Consider the following 19,429-nt stretch of genomic DNA (forward strand, 5'->3'; position numbering starts at 1 on the left):
CGATCATCTTCTAGCAACCATGCGTGAAAATCGCACCGCATCCGCACTTGCTTGCGGATGCTTGCGATTTTCACGCAGCCCCATTCACTTCTATGGGGCCTGCATTGCGTGAAAAACCACAATATAGAGCTTGCTGCGATTTTCACGCAACGCACAAGTGATGCGTGAAAATCACCGCTCATGTACACAGCCCCATAGAAATGAATGTGTCCTCACGCATTGCACCCGCGCGGAATTCTCGCCCGTGGGAAAGGGGCCTAACAGATGAAGTCCTACTTAAATACTTAAAGGGGTTGTGTCACTTCAGCAACTGGCATTTATCATGTAGAGAAAGTTAATACAAGGCACTTACTAATATATTGTGATTGTCCATATTGCCTCCTTTACTTGCTGGATTCATTTTTCCATCACATTATACTCTTCTTGTTTCTATGGTTATGACCACCCGTCAATCCAGCAGTGGTGCTAGGGCTTGCACACTGTAGGAAAAAGGACCAGCCTATGTGTGCTCCCACGGTCCCGGCCACCAGAAAGGCTGGCATTTTTTCCTGTAGTGTACCAGCACGGCCACTGCTCATGGATTGCAGGGTGGTTGTAACTCCTGGAAACGAGCAGTGTATAATGTGATGGAAAAATGAATCCAGCCAGCAAAGGAGGCAATATGGACAATCCCAATACATTAGTAAGTGCCTTGTATTAACTTTCTCTACATGATAAATGTGACTTACTGAAGTGAGACAACCCCTTTAAGGGATGATTCATTGGATTCATAAATCATACTCCGAGCCTTCAGTCCGCATTTTAATCAGTTCAACCACTAGTATATACAGTAAGTTAGCAGAACCACTGGGGGCGAATTAAAATGCTGATGTATTATGGTCATCAGGAATCAGCCTTAAAGGGATTGTCCAAGCATATTTTTTTTTAATCCCCTCACCCAGTTGTATCTATGAAGAGATCTATACTGATATGCTGCTATGTTCCAGCTCTGTGGCTTCTGGGCTTTGTTCACTGGACTTCCGATGCCTTTCTGTCAACTTCCGCATGGACAGGGTCACATACATCCCTGCTGCCAATGACTGGCTTCAGCAATGATGTGTCCCCAAGCAGTGATGGGTGTCCCCAAGCAGCATGTGACCCAGCAGTGATGATCCGCTTGGGGACATGTTCCCACTGAGGCCAGTCATTGGCTGCAGTGGTGCATGTGACCTTGTCTGTGGAAAAGTTGACAGCTGAGTACCAGAAATTAGGGAGATAGCCTGGGAGCCACAGAGCCAGAACGGAGCAGCAGGGAGTAGGTAAGTATAGATTTCTTTACAGGTACTGCTGGGTGGAGAGGAATAAATAAAAAAAATCATGGAAACCCCTTTAAGGTTTTTAAAGGTGTTTCGGCATATTACCGAAATATCACATGTGTATAGAGCCGACCAAATTCTTCCCCAATGAAGATGTTGCAGCAAAGACAGATTGGGCATATCAGACTTTGACATGCCTGATCCTTTGTTGCTGCAGAAATAAACCACTGTTGGGCGCCCTATACCCATTGAAGGGTTGCATTGCATTAGGGGTCTGACTGCTGGAATCCCCACCTATTCCAAGAACGGGGACACTGTACCCCTATCTCGATGGAGCAGACAGCTAAGGATGCGCCTTTCCACTCCATTCATTCTGTAAAGGTCTGCAACTTTAGTCTATTCTAAAACCCACAGTGATGTATGAATGTATTTTGTGTGTGTAGTAACAATATTCTCTATTTTTTTTTTCATATCAAGCAAAAAGACAAACGGCAGCAAAAGACCTTCTTGAATCAGAGCGAAAATATGTCCTGAATCTGTCTCATATCCTAAAGATAAGGGCCACCTTACAAGGGTCTGACATCAAGAGGACCACTAAAGAGAGAAGGTACTAGAGTTTCCTCTCTTCTTCATGTAAAATATAATAATAGTAGTATAAAGGGAAGTAACTTATCAGCAAATGAATGTCAGCACTGAAAAGTAATAATAAAAAGGACCATATATGACACTTATACAAATAAATACAACAGAAAGGTAAAAACTATTGGGCAAAGCAACTACATTTTAGGGACTTTAAATGTGGTTCTTGGCACCAAAGGCTCACATATTACATGGGGAGAACATACAAACTCCAAGATGTTGTCCATGGTCACATATTTGCCCCTTGGGCTACAAGTGGGACACCACTTATATTAACAGTGATTTTTTTTAAATGTACATACCTGTAGGTCAAGCCATTATATTCAAATAGAGAAAGCTTGAAATGGTGATGAATGACCCCTGGAGAGGCCAGACTGCCGACTTACTACAAATGTGCTGCAACAACTTCAGGGATTTACAAAACCTCACAGAGTAACATCGAATGAACTTAAAACCCTCTCTTGCCTCATTTAAGCCAATGTCCATAGCTTCCTAGAAGGAGACTGGACTTGAGTAACAATGCTTGTCTGATTTCTACAAAATAAAAAGAAACTCGATGATTCCCAAACTGTTTGGATAATATTTTCTAAACAGATAAGGTAAATGTGGAGCTGCTTGGACACCACAGGTCTCATCATGTGTGGTGGAAAGTCAGGATATTACAGTAAGAACATCATATCAAATGTTAAACATGATGGTGGCTGTCTTAAAATTATCAACATCCCCCCCCCACATACGTACCCAGCATTACCTGTGAAGAAATGTATGCTTGCTTGCTCCCTACCACTCCATTCAAGCTCTGTGGCTTCCAGGCTGTCTTCTCCAGACTTTCAGTCACTCTCCGTAAACTTTTACACAGGCGGGGTCATGTGCACCTCTGCAGCCAATGACTGACCTCGGCTCTGACATGTCCCCAATTAGAACATGAAACAGTAGCGATACGTCTCTTGGGGCACAGGCTCATTGGCTCATGTAACCCCATCCATGATGACAAACAGTCGTCTTTATTCTAAACTGAATAACCCTAATTTTGATAATCTTTCTGGGTACTGTAGTCCACCCATTCCAGTTATTACTTTAGTTGCCCTCCTCTGAATCCTCTCCAGCTCTGCTATGTCTGCCTTGTTCACAGGAGACCAGAATAGTTCATACATAACAATCCACCAATATGTCTGAACAAAAGTAGTTCAAAAGTAGAGCAAACAGCTCTAAAACTAAAATAAGATTCTATAAAGTGCATGACTACACTATTCTGTCTTACATTGCTATCACAGCTGAGAAATGTCTATAAAAAGCTTGTATATTTGCCTGTCCCTGGACATCAGCTACTGTCTTCACTCCTCACAAACCTCAGATTAGACCTGTCTTAAAACGTGCATCACACAACAACTTGATTTAATACCAAGATCACATCTATCCATCAACAACATAGAACATAGAACCAGAACAACAAAAATGACGGTGTGCCCAATCTGTCACACAACGTACAACAACAGGACCCAACAGACTCTATTGAATTACAATGGGGTCAAATGAATTCCATTGTTGTGTCTATCATTTTGATGGAAGAATGCTGTGCTTTTCTTCCTAACAATTTTCACAAGATCTCCTCCACAGTATCAGGACAAGGGATTGCTATAGCGGTCCCTCATCCCCATACATAATCATTGTCTAAACAATGTACTGCCCAGAAACGATGATTGGTGGTGCCTGCACAAAGAACAGGATCATTGGCCAATCATCAACAGGATGATTGGCGGCCCATTTAGATGGCCAGAATATCAGGAATGAGTGTTTGCAAGAACGCTCGTTCCTGATAATCTGTCAATTATTGGTTCGTCTAAATCCACCCTTTGACACAAATGTGAACAGAGCCTAAACAATTAGACACTTTCTGACAATACATTCCCTTTTTGGCCTTGTTCACATCTGTTTTGTGTTTCCCCATCTCTGCTCCATCAGATCCATAGATGAAAAAGAAAATGGATCCATTAAACAGAATGAATGAGGATACAAACGAAGCACCTTCCATTTCTACCTGTCATTTATTGACTTCAGAGTTTAAAAAATGGAAATCTCCTTTCCATCATTTTTTTCAGAGAAAAGCACAACAGATAGCACTTTTTTTCCCATCAAAAATAATTAAAATGCGAAGGAACGGACACTAACTGAGCACTACGGATGCTACAAATAACCAATTAACACAAATGGAGGTTAAAATGGAGCCATTTATTTATTTATTTTTATTTTTTTTGTTCCTCGGAATGGAACAGAAACACAGAAAACACAGCACTGGTGTGAACAGGCCCTTAAAGGCAAAGATGATAACTTTTACAAAGACACATTGTATCATTCTGTTTCCTCTTCTTTTAACAGATAATCTTTTGATTCATTTTGTTCCATTCATCAGGTGAAAGGAACTTCAAGGGTCACTTTTTGTTCATTTCTCAGTTTTTTCCCCAGTTCCTTGCGGTATTTGATCCAGCATCACCTGGACCTGCTCCACATATTGCAGGAGAGAGTAGTAAAATGGTCTAGACAAGGAATCCTGGGAGACATATTCCTGAAGTTAACCAATGATGAGGTAACTATGCTCTTTTGTAAATACCTCACTTGTTTCTCCTTTTCTACATTGCGTACATAAATTACCTTACTACATAAGGGTCCATTCACGTCTGCATTGTGGATGTCGTTATTTGGATAAGATGCTTTACCATTACCACTTTTTGATAAATAGTCGCCCCAAAAGTGACCACAAAAAGTCACAAGGCAATTCCAGTCCCCTGGTGGTGTACAGAGTATGAGGAACCTGTATAAATGAGGTTAGACCTAAAAATAGGTATTCCATGCGGCAAATACAAAAATAGCATGCCACATTTTGTAAATTCGTTGTCAATAAAGCAAACAAAACCCATGACAGACACTTAAAAAAAAAGAGAGCAAAAAGTTTCATGCTAATATACTACCCGCTTAGCCAGTCTATTTAGACCTGCACCAGATTTATTACAGGGGCTCAGGCTGGATGATGAATATGGTGCAGGGACAGACACTTTTCTCTGACTCTGTACCAACTGTTGGAAGGCTTACGGTACTTTGAGACAGATCTTTACACAAGAATTGTGGCACACGTTTGGCATAAAATGTTGCATATTAACCCACTGCCGTTTCATGCAAAGCCACGCCCATTCCCTTCTAATACCCACTCCTTTTCCAAGCAAGTTGAAAAAAATTGAGATTCTAGGAGCAGACATGTTAGTAAATGAGGGCCACAGTTTGTAGTGTGATCCTGAAATCCTGTATTAGATCCTCCACCTTAGCTATTAATGGGCACTGTAGACAGAGGTGTAATTTGAAGATTCTGGGCCCCAGTGCAAAATCTATGACAGAGCCCTCCCAGCATGCACTGCATCTATAATACCACTGTCTTCTTATGTGGCACAAGGGTCTTTGGGCCCCCTCAGGCTCCTGGGCCCAGTATCGACTGCTATCTCTGCACCCCCTATAGCTATGCCCCTGACTGTAGATGCTTCTGTAGTGAGAGAAGGTCATTATCACTACTGGGCACTTTGCTTGTACAGTGCCTTGCAAAAGTATTCACCCCCCCCTTGACTTTTTTCGGGTTTTGTTACATTACAACCTTAAAGAGGACCTTTCACTTGTATAAACTATGTGAACTGAGTATGCTGCCATATAGAGCGGCGCCCAGGGATCTCACTGCACTTACTATTATCCCCAGGCGCCGCTCCGTTCTCCCGTTATAGGTTCCGGTACCTTTGCTCCTTAAGTTATAGTAGGCGGGTCTTCCCTTGTCCTGTGGGCGTCTCCTTCTCCTAGGCTGTAGCGCTGGCCAATCGCAGCGCACAGCTCACAGCCTGGGAGAAGGAGACGCCCACAGGACAAGGGAAGACCCGCCTACTATAACTTAAGGAGCAAAGGTACCGGAGCCTATAACGGGAGAACGCAGCGGCGCCCGGGGATAATAGTAAGTGCAGTGAGATCCCCGGGCGCCGCTCTATATGGCAGCATACTCAGTTCACATAGTTTATACAAGTGAAAGGTCCTCTTTAAATTCAATGTTTTGTTAATCTGCATTTTATGTGATGGATCAGAACACAATAGTCTAAGTTGGTGAAGTAAAATGAGAAAAATATATAAATAAAACTATTGTTTAGAAATGGAAAACAGAAAATTGGCATGTGCATATGTATTCACCCCCTTTGTTAGGAAGCCCATAAAAAGCTCTGGTGCAACCAATTACCTTCAGAAGTCACATAATTAGTGAAATGATGTCCATCTGTGTGCAATCTAAGTGTCACATGATCTGTCATTACATATACACACCTTTTTTGAAAGGCCCCAGAGGCCGCAACACCTAAGCAAGAGGCATCACTAACCAAACACTGCCATTAAGACCAAAGAACTCTCCAAACAAGTAAGGGACAATGTTGTTGAGAAGTACAAGTCAGGGTTAGGTTATAAAAAAATATCCAAATCTTTGATGATCCCCAGGAGCACCATCAAATCTATCATAACCAAATGGAAAGAACATGGCACAACAGCAAACCTGCCAAGAGACGGCCGCCCACCAAAACTCATGGATCGGGCAAGGAGGGCATTAATCAGAGAGGAAGCACAGAGACCTAAGGCTGCGCTCACACGGCGAGTTTTCCGCGCGGGTGCAGGATCGGGCAAGGAGGGCATTAATCAGAGAGGAAGCACAGAGACCTAAGGCTGCGCTCACACGGCGAGTTTTCCGCGCGGGTGCAATGCGGTAAGTGAACGTATTGCACCCGCACTGAATCCCGACCCATTCATTTCAATGGGGCTGTTCAGATGAGCAGTGATTTTCACGCATCACTTGTGCGTTGCGTGAAAATCGCAGCATGTTCTATATTCTGGCCCCATAGAAGTGAATAGGGTTGCGTGAAAATCGCAAGCATCTGCAAGCAAGTGCGGATGCGGATGCGGTGCGATTTTCACGCATGGTTGCTAGGAGATGATCGGGAGGGAGACCCGATCATTATTATTTTCCCTTATAACATGGTTATAAGGGAAAATAATAGCATTCTGAATACAGAATGCACAGTAAAACAGCGCTGGAGGGGTTAAAAAAAAATATATAATTTAACTCACCTTAGTCTACTTGATCGCGAAGCCGGCATCTCCTTCTGTCTCCTTTGTTGAATAGGACCTGTGGTGAGCATTAATTACAGGAACAGGACCTTTGATGACGTCACTCCGGTCATCACATGGTACGTCACATGATCTTTTACCATGGTGATGGATCATGTGATGACCGGAGTGACGTCATCAAAGGTCCTGTTCCTGTAATTAATGCTCACCACAGGTCCTATTCAACAAAGGAGACAGAAGGAGATGCCGGGCTACGCGATCAAGTAGACTAAGGTGAGTTAAATTTTTTTTAATTTTTTTTTAACCCCTCCAGCGCTGTTTTACTATGCATTCTGTATTCAGAATGCTATTATTTTCCCTTATAACCATGTTATAAGGGAAAATAATACAATCTACAGAACACCGATCCCAAGCCCGAACTTCTGTGAAGAAGTTCGGGTTTGGGTACCAAACATGCGCTATTTTTCTCACGCGAGTGCAAAACGCATTACAATGTTTTGCACTCGCGCGGAAAAATCGCGGGTGTTCCCGCAACGCACCCGCACATTTTCCCGCAACGCCCGTGTGAACCCAGCCTAAGGTAACCCTGGAGGAGCTGCAGAGTTCCACAGCAGAGACTGGAGTATCTGTACATAAGGCCACAATAAGCCGTACGCTCCATAGAGTTGGACTTTATGGCAGAGTGGCCAGAAGAAAGCCATTACTTTCAGCTAAAAACAATAAGGCACGTTGTGAGTTTGTGAAAAGGCATGTGGGAGACTCCCAAAATGTATGGAGGAAGGTGCTCTGGTCTGATGAGACTAAAATTGAACTTTTCGGCCATCAAAGAAAACGCTGGCGCAAACCCAACACATCACCCAAAGAACCCCATCGCCACAGTGAAACATGGTGGTGGCAGCATCATGCTGGGGGGATGGGACTGGGAAACTGGTCAGAGTTGAGGGAAAGATTGATGGTGCTAATACAGGGATATTATTGAGCAAAACCTGTACCACTCTGTGCGTGATTTGAGGCTCGGACGGAGGTTCACCTTCCAGCAGGACAATGAGACCAAACACACGGCTAAAGCAACACTTGAGTGGTTTAAGGGTAAAAATGTAAATGTGTTGGAATGGCCTAGTCAAAGCCCAGATCTCAATCCAATAGAAAATCTGTGGTCAGACTGAAAGATTGCTGTTCACAAGCGCAAACCATCCAACTTGAAGTAGCTGGAGCAGTTTTGTAAGGAGGAATGGGCAAAAATCCCAGTGGTACGATGTGGCAAGCTCATAGAGACTTATCCAAAGCGACTTGGAACTGTGACTGCTGCAAAAGGTGGCTCTACAAAGTATTGAGTTTAGGGGGGTGAATAGTTATGCACATTGACTTTTTCTGTTATTTTGTCCTATTTGTTGTTTGATTCACAATAAAAAAAAAAATCTTCAAAGTTGTGGGCATGATCTGTAAATTAAATGATGCAAATCCTCAAACAATCTATGTTAATTCTAGGTTGTGAGGCACTAACACGAAAAAAGTCAAGAGGGGGGGGGGGTGTGAATACTTTTGCAAGGCACTGGGTATGTCTTTTTTTTTGTTGTAAGGAGCCATACTGCTTCCATCCATACCATGCAGGCTCCATCAGACATGTGTATGGGGTGATGTTCTCCCCTAGAAACAATGCTTCGTACAGTCCAATGGAGCTTAGCATGATCATTTACCAGTCACATTTGTGTTAAATCATAGGCATAAAGAAGTAAATTAAAAGCTTAGACGGCCCATGCAATCTATCACAGCCCTATCCCTGCAGAAACTCTCACAGAATCCTCAGAGGCATGGTAGTTTATTTTATAGGCCAGCTTTCACTGATATGTCTTCTTGTTCAGCTGCAAGCTCTGAACTTGCAGATCCACAAGAAGAAATGTCAGTTAAAGCTGGTCTTCAGAATCAAAGAACCAATGCAGTAATCGACCAACAGCATAGTGAGAACTGTATACAAACATAGATCAAAATAAATTTTTCATGAGACACATTTTAGTGCTTAAAAGGGACATCATATGATTAATGTAAAAAATGAAAATCAGACATGATATAGTAAATGACAATCTCCTTCTAACAAAGCTAGAACCAGCCCTTTACCCCACATAGATCCAGAGATCTCCCCATTTGTTGCTTTGCTAGATTTATATTAAGCTGGCAGCTCAAGGGGCATGTCCTTCCTGCTGCAGCTTAGGGGGCGTGTCTGTTCTATTGGAGCTCTATTCCTAGCATAGCTCAGGAAGCAGTAGAAGGATGAAACTGAGCATGTGCAGCCATCTCAGTGAGCAGGACATAAGAAAAAGAACAAACAGCAGGTGGTGCTATACAGATACATTTTATTCAGATCCGGGTGCTAGTTCAAAAACTGGACAATATTTTTCGTGAGACAACCCCTTTAAATATTTTACTTATTTAACCCTTTAGGAACCCATGACGTACCGGTACGGCATGGTTCTCGAGTCCTTAAGGACCCATGACATACCGGTACGTCATGTGTTGCTCCGATCACCGCCGCCCGGCGGGCGGTGATCGGAACCTGGTGCCTGCTCAAATCATTGAGCAGGCACCTCGGCTAAATGCGCGGCGGTGTCCTGTGAATCCCCCGTGTCGGCGATCGCCGCAAACCGTAGGTCAATTCAGACGTGCGGTTTGCGGCTTTTACCTGGTGCGGCGACGGTGGCAGTGGTGCCATCGGGTCCCCATGGGGCTGTGGGGGGGACCCGATGGCATGGAAGGCAGCGCGATGCCTTCCTGAGGCATCTGCGCTGCCTTCTGGTGACGAGCCTGTGAGATCCAGCCCCCTGGATCTCACAGGCCGGAAGCTGTATGAGTAATACACACAGTATTAATCATACAGCCAATGCATTCCAATACAGAAATATTGGAATGCATTGTAAAGGATTAGAGCCCCAAAAGTTCAAGTCCCAAAGTGGGACAAAAAATAAAGTGAAAAAAAAAGTTTAAAAAAATAAAGTTTTCCCCCCAAAAAATTTCAAGTTTCAAGTAAAAATAAACAAAAACGTCATTTTCCCCAAATAAAGTTAAAAAAAATTGGTAAAAAATAGGGGGGAAAAAAAAGTTTACATATTAGGTATCGCCACATCCGTATCGACCGGCTCTATAAACATATCACATGACCTAACCTCTCAGATGAACACCGTAAAAAATAAAAAATAAAAACTGTGCTAAATAAACAATTTTTTTGTCACCTTACATCACAAAAAGTACAACAGCAAGCGATCAAAAAGTCATATGCACCCCAAAATAGTGCCAATAAAACCTTCATCTCATCCCGCAAAAAATGAAACCCTACCTAAGATAATCGCCCGAAAAATGAAAAAACTATGGCTCTCAGAATATGGAGACACTAAAACATGATTTTTTTTTGTTTCAAAAATGATATTATTGTGTAAAACTTACATAAATAAAAAAAAAGTATACATATTAGGTATTGCCCCATCCGGATCGACCGGCTTTATAAAAATATCACATGACCTAACCCCTCAGATGAACACCGTAAAAAAATTTAAATAAAAACTGTGCTAAATAAACCATTTTTTGTCACCTTACATCACAAAAGGTGTAATAGCAAGTGATCAAAAAGTCACACGCACCCCAAAATAGTGCCAATAAAACCGTCATCTCATCCTGCAAAAATTATACCCTACCCAAGGTAATCTCCCCAAAACTGAAAAAATTATGGCTCTCAGACTATGGAAACACTAAAACATGATTTTTTTGGCTTCAAAAAAGAAATCATTGTGTAAAACTTACATAAATAAAAAAAAGTATACATATTAGACATCGACGCATCCGTGACAACCTGGTCTATAAAAATATCACATGATATAACCTGTCTGATGAATGTTGTAAATAACAAAAAATAAAAACGGTGCCAAAACAGCTATTTCTTGTTATCTTGCCTCACAAAAAGTGTAATATAGAGCAACCAAAAATCATATGTACCCTAAACTAGTACCAACAATACTGCCACCCTATGCCGTAGTTTCTAAAACTTTTTGGGAGGCTCTACTCTAGGGGTGAATCAGGGGGGCTTCAAATGGGACATCGTGTCAAAAAATACAGTCCAGCAAAATCTGCCTTCCAAAAACCGTATGGCATTCCTTTCCTTCTGCGCCCTGCCGTGTGCCCGTACAGCTGTTTACGACCACATATGGGTTGTTTCTGTAAACTACAGAATCAGGGCCATAAATATTGAGTTTTGTTTGGCTGTTAACCCTTGCTTTGTAAAAGTAAAAAAAAATATTAAAATGGAAAATCTGCCAAAAAAGTGAAATTTTTAAATTGTATCTCTATTTTCCATTAATTCTTGTGGAACACCTAAAGGGTTAACAACGTTTGTAAAATCAGTTTTGAATACCTTGAGGGGTGTAGTTTCTTAGATGGGGTCACTTTTATGGAGTTTCTACTCTAGGGGTGCATCAGGGGGGCTTCAAATGGGACATGGTGTCAAAAAAAACAGTCCAGCAAAATCTGCTTTACAAAAACCGTATGGCATTCCTTTCCTTCTGCGCCTTGCCGTGTGCCCGCACAGTAGTTTACAACCACATATGGGGTGTTTCTGTAAACTACAGAATCAGGGCCATAAATATTGAGTTTGGTTTGGCTGTTAACCCTTGCTTTGTAACTGGAAAAAAATTATTAAAATGGAAAATCTGCCAAAAAAGGGAAATTTTGAAATTGTATCTCTATTTTCCATTAATTCTTGTGGAGCACCTAAAGGGTTAACAAAGTTTGAAAAATCTGTTTTGAATACCTTGAGGGGTGTAGTTTATAGATTGGGGTGGTTTCTATTATGTAAGCCTCGCAAAGTGACTTCAAACCTGAACTGGTCCCTAAAAATTGGGTTTTTGAAAATTTCAGAAAAATTTCAAGATTTGCTTTTAAACTTCTAAGCCTTGTAACATCCCCAAAAATTTAAATATCATTGCCAAAATGATCCAAACATGAAGTAGACATATGGGGAATGTAAAGTAATAACTATTTTTGGAGGTATTACTATGTATTATAGAAGTAAAGAAATTGAAACTTGGAAATTTTAAATTTTTTACAAATTTTTGGTAAATTTGGTATTTTTTTATAAATAAAAATTTTTTTTTTTTTTTACTTCATTTTACCAGTGTCATGAAGTACAATATGTGATGAATGTGTGATCTCAGAATGGCCTGGATAAGTCAAAGCATTTAAAAGTTATCAGCACTTAAAGTGACACTGATCAGATTTGCAAAAAATGGCCAAGTCCAGAAGGTGAAATAGGGCCGAGTCCTTAAGGGGTTAAATAAACCATTCCGGATGTCCAGCTACCTATCTAACCCTTTTTACCCTTTTTATTTATTATCTTACTAGGGATGACTTGGTATAGGTAAACCTGCTGTTTAGTTTTGACCAAGGCTTAAAGGCGTTGTCCGCTTTTGTTATATTGATGACTTATCCTCAGAATCGGTCATCAATATTAGATCGGCGGGGGCCCAACTGTTGGCACGCCTACTGATCAGTCGTTTGAAAATGCAGCGCTCGTATGATTGCTATGTTCTTCTCACTGTTTACCTGCTCGCTGCTGACATTGCAGCAGCAAGCAGGTGTAATTACGACTCCGCTGTTTCATTCTCATAAATGGGGCGGCTCCATTCACTTAACAGCTCCTTCCTATTCACGGCGGAGCTGTAATTACACCTGCTTACTGTTGACATTGCTCATATGAGTGCTGTCTTCTCTTCAAACAGCTTATTGGCGAGGGTGTTGGCAGTCGAGCCCCCGCCGATCTGATATTTATGACCTATCCTGAGGATAGGTCATCAATATAACAAAAGAGGACTACCCTTTTAAGTAATGACTCCTATCATTATATATAAAAAAAGAGGACATGTCACCCAAAAATTCAGTGTAGTCTGCAGGCAGCATGTTTTATGCGAACAGATTCAGTAAAATATGTAATTTATGCACTTATAGCGCTGCTCTTTCTGACTTCAGTTGCACATGGGGGAGGTGTTATCAGTTATTGATAGTATTCCCTGTGTAAGTGTGTATACATAGATAGCTGTTAGAAACTGATATACACCAGGACAATCTTAAGTTCAGAGAAAGCAGAGATATAAATGTGTAAAATGCAAATTGTTCCGAATATGTTTCCAAAAACTATATATCAATCTGCTCAGCTCCTCCTGCTCTATAACATTCTGCCTGTAAATTACATTTAATTAGTGGTGACAGGTCTTCTTTAAAAGGACTCTGTCAGGATACTGATACAAATAGGAGCAGGAGACAGGAGCTGCTTTCAGTCAGTGGAGTGCTGTATACAACAACTTTGAATCCCCTGGGGGCTGGTCCTGGAAGTGCACATAGGGCAAGCATTGAGACTGCAGTGCTTTATCATTAGTTTGTGACCAGGTCCAATTCTCCTTCACTCCGCTTTGAGTGACTCTGTGAAGCAAGCCCCTGAGGAACCAGAGCGGATGATGGGAGCAGTAGTGGCTTTGGCTGTATAAAGTCTATCACAATGCCTTTCCTCACACTATTGCTCCTTAGGGCCAGTGCAGTGAAAGAAGGGTGCACCCTTTCTTACCTGGTTTTAGGGCACCTCCCTGATGGTAGATTGTGGTGCCCTTGATGTTAAGTGTTTATATTGGTGCAAGGCAGGGCACGTAGAGTGTAATGCTAGACGTATGGTGTAGGAGTCAGTAACCAGGCTAGATTTTACAGAATAAATGTCTCTTTACTGTGATGCAAAATGAGAGTCATAGTAGTTCCAACAGTCTCAGAACATGGTTCCAGTAATTTACAGAGCAAATCTTCCCCCAGATGGTTTTGTATGGGTATAGGCCAGGTTTAGATTAAATGTACTCCATCACCCTTCCTATCTAGAAACTGAGGCTGACAATAATACTTTTGATTACATAGCTGTAATACGCTACAGTGACGTACAAATTTAGGGAACCGACCAACCAGGTCGTGTCTCAGTGGACATGGTGTCTTAGCAGTATTCCACTCATAGCAGTAATGTCTATAGCTTTTGATAGCAGTGTAACTTACTGACTCCATTTGCTTAGCCGTTACAGATTCTGGAATTTTCTTTCTCTCTCTTTCTCTCTCTCTCCAGGACTTTTTCAATGTAATGATGGTTCAATCTTGGTTGATCATGCAGAAATGGTTAGTCTTTGTAACTTGAGGGCTAGTATGGAGAAGTGGAGCACATGGACTTTGCCTCCTCTTTCCTTTCCTGCTAACACTTAATTCCTCTATTAGATTAAGTTGGGGTTGGGTAACAGTCCACACCTCAGCTTCCCAAGAGGCGCTTGCCTGAGTTGGTTAACGCCATCTCTCCCAGTCACTTCCATACATTATTATACTGGGGATACAAAGCATAAAATGATATAACTTACTGTAAATTAACAAAACCATTTGCAAGTCCCCCTGCTCTGGGGTACTTACTGCATGTGGAGCTGCTCATACACTGAGCCTGAAGCACTGCACTTTCTTTAGTGCACTTGTAGGATCAGCACCCGTGTCATTCAAAGTTCATTTTCATAGCACTCCTTTTTTTAAAAGCAGAGGTATTTGTTACCTCCTGTCCTTACCTATGTCTGTCCGCAGTTTTGCATCATCAAAAATGTTGACAGACTCCCTTTAAAGAGGACCTGTCACCACAAAATGCAATACAATCTGACAGCACCATGTTATAGAGCAGGAGGAGCTGAGCAGATTGATATAAATATATAGTTTTGTGGAAAAAGAGTAAAAAAAAACCCTGTAATTTATAAATTTTTTCTACCTTCTGTGAACATCTATCGGTACAGGAGGGAGGTGTTATCAGTGATTGATAGCATTGTGTGTATACAGAGATAGCCGTCAGTCACTGATAAAACCTCCCTCATGTACCAATAGCTGTTCATAGGAAGTGGAAAAAGCAGAGATAAAAATGTATAAATTACAGGTTTTACCGAATCTCTTCCCACAAGAATATATATCAATCTGCTCAGCTTCTCCTGCTCTAATACATAGTGCTTTCAGATTGCACAGTGGTGACAGGTCCTATTTAACATCAATGGGGGGAATTTATTATGAGAAGAATATTTGATGTCAGTTTTGCTTGAGTTTGTGGAATGTGTGTTAGTTCACATACTACTCTGTTTTTTTGTTGTTGTTTTTTTGTTTTTTACCTAGAACAATTTCTTGGACTACTATGTTGCTTACTTGAAAGACTTACCAGAAAGCATATCAGTGATCCACATTGTGGTTCTAAAAGAGGTATGTGTATTATATATAGCTATGGAAAGCAGACTTGCTGCTTGTAAAATGGAAGAAATGTAGATACATAATCACTTGTGATTTTAAAGGCACTTTCATTTCCTAATAGTTACATATTCGTAAGATACTGTAAATGTGATTTCATCTAGTGATGAGTGAAGAGAGCTTCGGAAGCTAGATCCGAAGTCGCTTAGCTCAAAACTTCGGATTAATGCTGTACGGAGACTGGTACCTCGGAACCGAAGCCGAGTTTGGATCACAGTTTTAAAGTGGTTTTCCACTTTAAAAATCAAATACTGAAATTATTCAGCGAAGTCTCATGGGACTTTGCAAATAACGAACTTCGCTTCATCGGAGGACGTACATTTTCTTCATCGGAGGCCGTATATCTAGGATCTAAAGCTTGCTTCGCTCATCACTAATTCCATCATATCATCTGTTATAACAAAGGCAGCCTATAGTGTAATATGAACTATAAAATGAATCAATGGAACTAATTTACACCAGTCAAGGCTAGTTACAGTATTTTAGTACTGTGACGGTTATGTATGGAGACATACAGTGTATATAAAAAGTCTACACACCCCTGTTAAAATGTCAGGTTTCTGTGATGTAAAAAAATGAGACAAAGGTAAATAATTTCAGAACTTTTTCCACCGTTAATGTGAGCTAAAAACTGTACCACTCAATTGAAAACAAACTGAAACCTTTTAGGTAGAGGGAAGAAAAAATATAAAAATAAAATAATATGGTTGCATAAGTGTGCACACCCTTAAACTAATACTTTGTTGGAGCATCTTTTGATTTTGTTACAGCACTCTTTCAGATTGCGAGGGCATCTCCTGTGCACAGCCCTCTTCAGATCACCGCACAGATTTTTAATCGGATTCAGGTCTGGGCTCTGGCTGGGCCATTCCAAAACTTAAATCTTCTTCTGATAAAGCCATTCCTTTGTTGATTTGGATGTATGCTTTACGTCGTTGTCATGCTGAAAGATGAAGTCCCTCTTCTTGTTCAACTTTCTAGCAGAAGCCTGAAGGTTTTGTGCCAATATTGACTGGTATTTGGAACTGTTCATAATTCCCTCTAGCTTAACTAAAGCCCCAGTTCCAGCTGAAGAAAAAAAGCCCCAAAGCATGATGCTGCCACCACCAAGCTTCACTGTGGGTATGGTGTTCTTTTGGTGATGTGCAGTGTTGTTTTTGCGCCAAACATATCTTTTGGAATTATGGCCAAAAAGTTCAACCTTGGTTTCAGGAGACCATAACACCTTTTCCCACATGCTTTTGGGAGACTTCAGATGTGTTTTTGCTAAATGTAGCCTGGCTTGGATGTTTTTCTTCGTAAGAAAAGGCTTTTGTCTTGCCACTCTACCCCATAGCACTGACATATGAAGAATACGTGAGCTTGTTGTCACATGTACCACACAGCCAGTACTTGCCAGATATTCCTGCAGCTCCTTTAATGTTGCTGTAGGCCTCTTGGTAGCCTCCCAGACCAGTTTTCTTCTCGTCTTTTCATCAATTTTGAAGGGACGTCCAGATCTTGGTAATGTCACTGTTGTGCCATATTTTTTCCACTTAATGATGACTGTCTTCACTTTGTTCCATGGTATATCTAATGCCTTGGAAATTATTTTGTACCCTTCTCCTGACTAATACCTTATAACAATGAGATCCCTCTGATGCTTTGGAAGCTCTCTGTGGACCATGGCTTTTGCTGTGAAATGCGACTAAGAAAATTTCAGGAAAGACCAACTAGAGCAGCTAAACTTTATTTGGGGTTAATCAGAGGCACTTTAAATGATGGCAGGTGTATGCTGACTCCTATTTAACATGATTTTGAAAGTGTTTGCTAATTCTGAACACAGCTACATCCCCAGTTATAAGAGGGTATTCACACTTATGCAACCACATTATTATTATTATTTTTTTTTTTTTCCCTCCACCTAAAAGATTTCAGTTTGTTTTTCAATTGAGTGGTACAGTTTATGCATATGCAAATTACATATATTAATTTGCATATGTATCAAATCGTTTTTTTTACTAAATAAAAGCACACAGAGCTATGGGGACTGGGTATTGCGGATGTGCTAGTGGCCATCTAGCAACCCATGTCCTCAGCTCTATACCCAAAATCCCGGTGACAGGTTCCCATTAAGAATTTTCTATTTTCTGCATAAATGTGACCTAAAATTACACCAGATTTTCACAGTCCTAAAAGTAGATAAGGATAACCAAATCAAACAAATGAGTCAAAAATATTAGACTTTTATTTATTGAGGAAAATGATCCAATAGAAATTATGTGGAAAAATTATGTGAACCGGAATGTGAAAAGGATTACCACAGTCAAAAATTTTGAGTCACTTATTTTTTAAGGAAAATTATCCAATATCACAAGTCTGTCAGTGAGAACCTTTAGGATTAGCAGATAATTTGAAGGTGAAGATAAGAGTCAGGTGTTTTCAATTAATGGGATGACAATCAGGTGTGAGTGGTTCTTTATTTAAATAGTTCCTCACCAGAGTGTTTACACCTCTTCTTTACAAGGCACATTTTTCAATTTTAACAACAGCCCTATCTAACTGCAAATAACTATTTAATTTCTAAGCCAACGTACATGCATTTTTCACAGGACAAATCAGACCTTTCTTTTGTACCATTAGATGACAAATATAATATTTAATATTAAAGGAAAACTGATTATTAAAAACTTGGTATTTTTCCTTTTTTCCTTTAAAAAAACATTTAAAGACAAAACACTGCTAAACCATTCATGTATGTTTGTACTGTGAAAATGGATGCTACTTGTGTAATGTATCTACTGGTTGGGCTTAGTTCAAGACTTCAAAGGACTAAATTGTATTTTGGCAGCCTATTTTTTTTATTGTTGGTTCTATGTCACCATACTGCCAGAACAGATGTTCTACAGTGCCAGAACATTAGAAACTCCTGGAAGGTGACAATTTTTTTTTAATACTGACCCCCTAAGGTATTTTATCTTAGGGAAATTTGGACATTTTAAGCTTTTGGCCACAGTTAGGGCTGGAAGGGGGTAATTCACAGATAGAAGGACCACAGTTCACTTTAAAGCCAGCAGGGGTTTCTGGCTTTATGTAATTTTCTTCACAGAGGATCATTCTAACATTGTGTAACAATGGTGAGATGCCTGGAAACCACTTTGCACTGGAGTGCCAGTAGATCATAAGGTAACGATAATGTGAGCTGTTATACATCGGGTTACAGTTAGCTTACTGCCACAACGTATAAAGTTGTGCAGCATTAGGCAAGTGGTTAAAAAAACAGGAATCTATCAAAGCCTGATCTTTACAACAAAGATTTGTGGAAGTGTACCATAACATGAAGAAATGAGATTTCTGAGGACTTTAGAAGAAGAGTTGTTGATGCTCATCAGGCTGGAAAAGTTACAAAACAATCTGTAAAGAGTTTAGACTACACCAATCTACAGGATGGGCCATTTATATGGATACACCTTAATAAAATAGGAATGGTTGGTGATATTAACTTTCTGTTTGTGGCACATTAGTATATGTGAGGGGGGAAACTTTTCAAGATGGGTGGTGACCATGGCGGCCATCTTGAAGTCGGCCATTTTGAATCCAACTTTTGTTTTTTCAATAGGAAGAGGGTCATGTGACACATCAAACTTATTGTGAATTTCACAAGAAAAACAATGGTGTGCTTGGTTTTAATGTAACTTTATTCTTTCATGAGTTATTTACAAGTTTCTGGCCACTTATAAAATGTGTTCAATGTGCTGCCCATTGTGTTGGATTGTCAATGCAACCCTCTTCTCCCACTCTTCACACACTGATAGCAACACTGCAGGAGAAATGCTAGCACAGGCTTCCAGTATCCGTAGTTTCAGGTGCTGCACATCTCATATCTTCACAGCATAGACAATTGCCTTCAGATGACCCCAAAGATAAAAGTCTAAGGGGGTCAGATCGGGAGACCTTGGGGGCCATTCAACTGGCCCACGATGACCAATCCACTTTCCAGGAAACTGTTCATCTAGGAATGCTCGGACCTGACACCCATAATGTGGTGGTGCACCATC

General features: G+C 40.8%; 1 protein-coding gene across 1 annotated transcript in view; it reads left to right on the top strand.

The window, feature by feature from the left end:
* Positions 1 to 19,429, top strand: part of ARHGEF33 (Rho guanine nucleotide exchange factor 33) — a 148,735-nt gene that overhangs the window by 57,630 nt on the left and 71,676 nt on the right. Inside the window, exons 8-10 of the mRNA XM_040429584.1 lie at positions 1,773 to 1,902; positions 4,386 to 4,518; positions 15,264 to 15,347. Coding sequence (XP_040285518.1) covers positions 1,773 to 1,902; positions 4,386 to 4,518; positions 15,264 to 15,347 — 347 coding nt within the window. The remainder of the gene's footprint in view (positions 1 to 1,772; positions 1,903 to 4,385; positions 4,519 to 15,263; positions 15,348 to 19,429) is intronic.

This window comes from Bufo bufo, chromosome 4 (assembly GCF_905171765.1).
Source record: "Bufo bufo chromosome 4, aBufBuf1.1, whole genome shotgun sequence".
NCBI lineage: Eukaryota > Metazoa > Chordata > Amphibia > Anura > Bufonidae > Bufo > Bufo bufo.